This window comes from Mytilus edulis, chromosome 12, assembly GCF_963676685.1.
Source record: "Mytilus edulis chromosome 12, xbMytEdul2.2, whole genome shotgun sequence".
Taxonomy (NCBI): Eukaryota; Metazoa; Mollusca; class Bivalvia; order Mytilida; family Mytilidae; genus Mytilus; species Mytilus edulis.
The window spans coordinates 65855232-65862231 of NC_092355.1; the positions used below are offsets into that span (position 1 = coordinate 65855232).

At 30.6% G+C, this 7000-nt stretch overlaps 1 protein-coding gene across 1 annotated transcript; it reads left to right on the forward strand.

Annotated features, from left to right (window-relative positions):
- The first annotated feature begins 734 nt into the window (after positions 1 to 734).
- Positions 735 to 6191, forward strand: LOC139497956 (perlucin-like protein). The gene is made up of 6 exons (XM_071286210.1): positions 735 to 785; positions 1255 to 1548; positions 2715 to 2788; positions 4421 to 4502; positions 5045 to 5257; positions 6123 to 6191. Exons 2-6 carry the CDS (start codon positions 1263 to 1265, stop codon positions 6128 to 6130), a joined length of 663 nt encoding a protein of 220 aa, XP_071142311.1. The 5' UTR covers positions 735 to 785; positions 1255 to 1262; the 3' UTR covers positions 6131 to 6191.
- The last annotated feature ends 809 nt before the right edge of the window (positions 6192 to 7000 follow it).

Consider the following 7000-nt stretch of genomic DNA (forward strand, 5'->3'; position numbering starts at 1 on the left):
TTAATTTCATCATTTATCCACTCATTTTGATAAACATTTTAAACTCGATCTTAGTGAATCGGGCATGATGATTCAATACTTCAGTAAAAATATTTCAAAACTTAGTAGCGTTTTACTAGGATCATCAATTTCTAGTAATATATTTTCTGCCACATAACAATTAACATGATCATCTTAAGTGGATGAAATTTTTGTTACTCTAGTAAGTTGTGTAACCATCTGACTTATGATAAAAATATTTTTGATGTGTGACCACTTAGGATGTTTTTTTACTTGACATAACATCAATATTAAAGTTTCCCATAATAATAGTTTCCTTATCTTCAGTGTCAACTTTTAACAACATGGTTTTAATTCCAACTTAGAAACGCAGTCAGCATGACTGTTAGTTGGTCTATATACATAACCTTGTAAAATAGGCTTTTGATGAACAAATCATCAATGAATGACGTTTGTAAAATTGATACAATTGTGTATGCCCTTTTGTGTTTCTTTGTTAAATATTTGTTTTGATTTTGACATTTGATGAGGGAGTTCCCGTTTTAAATTATCCTCGGTGCTCAGTATTTTGGGTATTTACTTTTTACTTCCTAAAACAATTCCAAGAATCGCATGACATACAATACGGATAGTATTATGATACATGTACATGTACATTCAACAGATGGTAAATCATCGATGCTTCATACAAGTTTATAGGAAAGGTCTGTATAACTTAAATTTGCGTATCAAAACGGTAAACAAAATATTTGCAGTGATACATTTGTATACTGTTGACGTTTTCGGTAAGTTTCATTACACATAATATTGTTTTGACTGTTTTATATATATGACATAACTAGTTGTTATCGGATAACAAATGTTGAATCTATTGTACGGTAAACATTTATTTCATTATTAATGACATTAATATATCTTTCCGATTAGCTTTTTTTAATCTTAGGAATTTCTTTTTTCCCCCGTTGAATTGTAGATTTTAGATTGCAATCCATAAATGACATTCTTTATATTCTCTTCAAAATATTTATAAGAGTTGTTTACTCGCTTGCAAATTTTACTCGACACCACAACAACTGACAGTTAAATTTCGCATTTGCTTATGTGTTTGTTACCTTAATTTATGTTCCTAATCGTTCATAATATTTGAACATTAATTTTGTGAAAACTACTGTTTCTTTGATTCAAACTAGTAGGCTTATGCGGAATAAATCTCTTAACCACCCAAATAATACTGAAGTAATCTTTTGTCGTCAGATTAAAACATGGGATTTTCATCAATGATAATTCTGTGTATAATCGGTATTGTATTTAAAGAAGTGCTTACATTACCATGTCTGTCCACCGACTCAAAAACTAAATTTGAAGCAACCAGGAAGGCATTGAGAGAAGTACAAACTTCCATTGATGAGAGGGTAACTCGTTTACAAACCGATATGAAAAATAAAATGAAGAAATTAGATGGCGATATGGGATCTTTGCAAACGGACATAAAAAATAAGATACAGAAATTAGATAAAGACATGGAATCTTTAGTTTCAGATTTTCAAAGTGAGTAGATTAAAGTATTTGTGTATTTTGAGATTTAAAAACACTACTAAATCTATGTTTCTTCATATTTCATTTTTTTAAACTGTTGCAGGCTATATTTAGCATATTTCAAATCAAAGTGTACAGAAAAATTTAACCGTTATTATAAAATAAGTAACGACGAAAAGAATATCATCAAGTAACAAAATCACAACCAAGCAAAACAAGTTCAAACACATCAAACGAATAGAAAATAATTCTCATATTCCTGACTCGGTAATACAGTTTCCTTGTGTAGAAAATATACAATAATTATTAACAGAAAACATTACTGAGTATGTATCAATATTGTTCCATATATTATACTGTCAACGTGGCACTTTTGAGTTCAGGATTTTCTGTGTGTTTATACGATCCATATACAAATTAAATGCGCCGATGTTGATGGTAGACATGCATTTGATTCCGTTCAATTTATTCATAAGTTTTATAGGATTTACACAATTTAAAGTTGTACTTTAATAAACTTATCAGAGATGACAAAAGTAATTGTGTACGCTCGGCGCGTGTTTCGTCCTTAACAAGCGTAGAAGGGACATAATGAAGCTTGAATACATATTTTAAAAAGGCCAAAGAAAGTAGGTTATTAAAGTTTGTCTGTGTCTGACCTTTTTTTTAACAGCGTCTTTTGAGTTATTTAATGTATTCAACTCAAGTAGTATCATACATGAGTACACTTGAACTTGTATATGATGTATATTGATATCAGATATAAATGATCCTGACTTCAAAACAAAAAACCCCTCCCTTTCATGAATGTGACCTACCGAATTAGACTACTTACCGGATGTCTAATAACATAAACAACACGACGGGTGCCACATGTGGAGCAGGATCTGCTTACCCTTCCGGAGCACCTGATATCACCCCTTGATTTTGGTGGGATTCGTGTTGTTATTCTTTATTTTTCTATGCTATGTCATGTGTTTTATTGTTTGTCTGTTTGTATATTTCATTTTTAGCCAGGCGTTGCCAGTTTATTTTCGATTAATGAGTTTGACTCTCCCTCTGGTATCTTTCGTCCCTTTCTCTTGTTTCATCATACACGAATTTATTATAGCTTCATTTATATTATTAAATAAATAGAAGTTAATGATATAATTTAAATTTACCTTTTTACTCTAAAGAAAAACAATGGCGAAAATACAACGGACATTGTTACTACTTTGGAAGCGAAGCGCTTACCTGGTTTAAGTCTGAGGTGAGATTTTATAATATAGATATATACACAACTTTTGGTCCAATAACAAAAACAAAATAATTTTCAAAAACACATTTTGAAATACGTGAATATCGGTCACATAATGAAGTAATGAAGGACTGATACTGTAGAATCTGTAAACGTTGTACTGTTAGCATCTTTTGCAAGTTGAACATGACCATGATGACAATTCTTATAGTTAAGAAAATAATCTTAACTAGCAAAACATGTTTTGTATTGATTTAAATACTGTTTGAATCAAAGGATTACAGTTATTGTATATGAACCGTGTCCTAGTGTTTTCAGAAATGTCATAGCATCATTGCAAGTATCTTCAAATATAAATGTGAGGTATATAAAACAAATATCATGGCCTTTTATCAAGAAACATTAACATGGTTAAACATTTTTTATCCTTATTTTGGGGTTGAACTGTGTCCAGTTGAATCAAATAAAGTATGATGTAGCTTTTTTTCGCATTCGTGTGCGTTTTATGAAAAAGTTTAAATATATAATTATTATGATTTATTGTATTGAAAGATGATGTATACATTCATGCAGATCACTTCTCTTTTCGCGTCAAATTTGTTCAACAAAGAAGCTAGCTTCTCTATATATATTTTTATACTGAAGAATTATCTCACAGCTAATATATCTTTAGAAATATCTTCCTCTTACATGTCTTATGTCACTGAAAAGTAACACCATAGATGTATACTGCACTAGGCAAGAATAAGCCATACTATGCTTTATATGATAGTTTTGAACTTGAAAGGAATATTCTCATCTAGTAATGCCATGTTCTATTTTATATCTAAAATAAATGGCAATATTTTCTGTTCGTAACCTATACATTTAAGGAATGTAGCGAGTTATGTAAAAGTGTGCACCACATTTTTTATGTTATTTCGAATAGACAAAAAATATGTATCAGTCATTTCTTATAATTTAATTATAAATTCCTTTTTAAACCGAGGTAAATCATGACAAAACGTTTATGACGTCAGAGTCACTTGACAAACTTATGTATATTGGCTAATAAACATAATACCTTCAGCCAATCAGAAGAAGTGTTACATCCAAAATTAATTATCTAATTTTCATTTTGGCTTTCTTATTTGTTTAAATGTTCCTACTAAAGGTCAGCTCCGTATGATAATCAAATTCATGCAGGAGTATATTTTTTTTAATTTCGCAAGCTCTGTACTCATGGTACTAACTTCAATAAACTAAAAAACAGTTCCTTATTCAAACGATCAATACAAATGTTTAAGTTCTCTTTTTTAAATGCAATTTAAAATAAAAAAGAATCATCAATGCATACATGTTTCGAATTTACTTTGACACAGGCATCGCTGCAACTGCCTTGATAATTATATGTATTCTAGTATAATATTGATTAAAATGTCCAATATTCCCAAATAGTCTACGATGAACCACCCATTGTGTAGTAATAACATCAATGGTTTATATCTTCGAATTCTCATAAAAGGTTGTCTTTACATCTCTCTTGAGCCATCAGTTAGGATCCCAGACCTAAATCGACATCATCGGAGAGTATTCGATAGCAGGTCGTTTGCTTTGTCAAATTACATTTTACATTTTTTTGATTTCTTTTCATTGCATTTGAAGCAACGATGCAGGCAGATCGGAGGACATTTAGCAAAAATAGACGATGAGGCAGAAAATAAATGGATAATGGATAACAGAATAGGTAAATATACGGCTTTTGATTAAGAGAACCAAAGATGAACATAGAAAAGACGATGTGCATGAACTTTTTAAAGCGTTATCAAAAGAAAATTGCCAATTGCCAATAGAATTATAGAAAAATTCAGGAATTTGGATTTGTAAGAATCTAAGGTCTCAGTTTCCTAGGGAAAGTAATTCTTAGAAAAATGTGGCTTATCTTCTTGGTTCCATTTTCTCGTAATAGCTCTTTTAAATTACAAATTATTGTTATACATCCATGGCTTTCAAATTGTTATGTTTGAACGATTCTTGTGAACGTATCTCAAACTGTTTTGAAAGATACATCATGTACACGATATGATTAAACCATTCGTTCAATATATGATAAGTTTTTTTTTTCATTTGATGTTGCCAAACTATTTCCATCGAAGTTTGAACAGAAGGCTTTTTATTCACGACATTGTGTACGACATTGTGATTGAAGACTTAACTGAATTGATTTTGTTAAAGACAAACATAAATATGATGTCATTTCATTGACATATATGTATGATTTAATTTCAGTAAAATCTAGTCACTGGATGGGACTGACGGACCTAAAGGAAGGAGAATACCGTTGGAGTTATGACCAGACATTGGCAAAATACAAACCATGGTATAGTGGATGGGGCAATAAAGGTACATCTTATAACTGTGGATTGATGTACAATGGCACCTATACTTGGCTAGACTATGTTTGCACGAATTCATACCAATATGTATGTGAAAGTCATATCTGTAAGTACTGATTGTATCAAAAGTAAACAAAAACTCATAAATTTCAAGTTTTTGTAAAAATGATAAATCTTAACATTATGGATAGCTAAGAACACGTATTGCTATATCATATGACGTCCATTTCTTAAAAAAGTATACCGTATTTAGCGAAATTTCTAATGACTATTTTAATTTGAATAACAAGAATTATTTCTCTGATGATATTGGATACAATGTATTTTAAATGATAATTCACTTGTTAAATACAATTTTTATTTTCATATTTGAACGATATTACAAAACGAAATGTAAGATACCATTAGTATATGTCGTATTCATTTGATTTTTGCCCAGTTTTGTTCTGCTATTCCTGTTTTTCTTTTTTCTTTGGACTGTGTTAACTGTATGTATTTTGTCTTTGGCTCTTTTGTACTGTTTTCCATTTTGTTATCAATATATTTAACATGTTTACGTTAGCTACATATTGTTATAACTCAATATGCATCACTTTGAGAAGGTTATTCCAATCGAAGGAATTCCTGATATAAACACAAAATTTAAATAACTGTGTAACTTGGAAATGGAAATTTTGACATTTTTTTTCAATTTGGATTTGTTTTGAAACTTTGCTAATTTTTACCATGAGCTTTTTCGGTTGTATAATTTTATAATCATTTTCAACTACCATGAGCATGATAAGGTTGTCCGAGTTAAATTGAGAAACTCAAATCAATTACAAAAGAATAATTGTTGTGTTATTTTCATCATGATAGCCTTTGTTTGTAAAGTTAATGGTGCATGAACACTGCATGAACACTGCATGAACACAGACTCGCTCATTATTAACATGATTTTCGAAATTTACATTTTGTTTTTTATTTTACAGGTTACTGATGTTTGAAATGAAGACTTATAACATCAAATAATAAAGAGAAAAATCTTTCAGTCTAAAAAATGTCTTATTCATTGCTTTCCTATATATTGCCAAGAGGAGTACACTTGATTTACTTATGCTAAACACATTCACGAAACACAATTATACAGCATTCCATCTCTAGATTACTGGACGTTTCATGTTAGGGCGCTCTCCACTCACATATTCCTTAAACATTGGAGCTGTTACAACAAAACATTTATAGACTTATAAAAAATAGACAAGTCGATGCGTTCCTGAAATACCGTTTCAAAGTTGGTACATAAAATGTTCAATGTCATGTACTAATAGTTATTTTGGTCTTTGTTACACGATTGCTTTAATTGATCTGGATTAGTAATAGTTTTCAGTTACTGCAAATTGTGTATGGTGGGTACTTTGTTTCTTAAAGATTTTCTTTTGCTGCAATGCAAATAAATCAGGTCGTCAGTCTTTTTCTTGTTTGAATTGAAATTGAGTATGGAAATGGGGAATGTGTCAAAGAGACACCAACCCGACCATAGAACAGACAACAGCAGAAGGTCAACAATAGGTCTTCAATTGGCCTACTTTTGAAATGTCGGGAATTTTATAAATTTGCTATGCATTAGGGTGTTTGTTCAACGGTGCTGCTTTCAAATTTATTGGTCTCCGTTGAAAAGATGTCTCATTTGCAATCATACCATTTCTACCGATGTATCATATACCTTAAGTGAATGAATAGCTTACTTTTAACGTGTTGATAAATGTTACACAGCTACAGTAACCTACATAGAGCATACTCTTACATATATGAAAATGAACATGAAAACCCAATCTCGACGAATCAATGCGGAACAAAGTGACCTTGG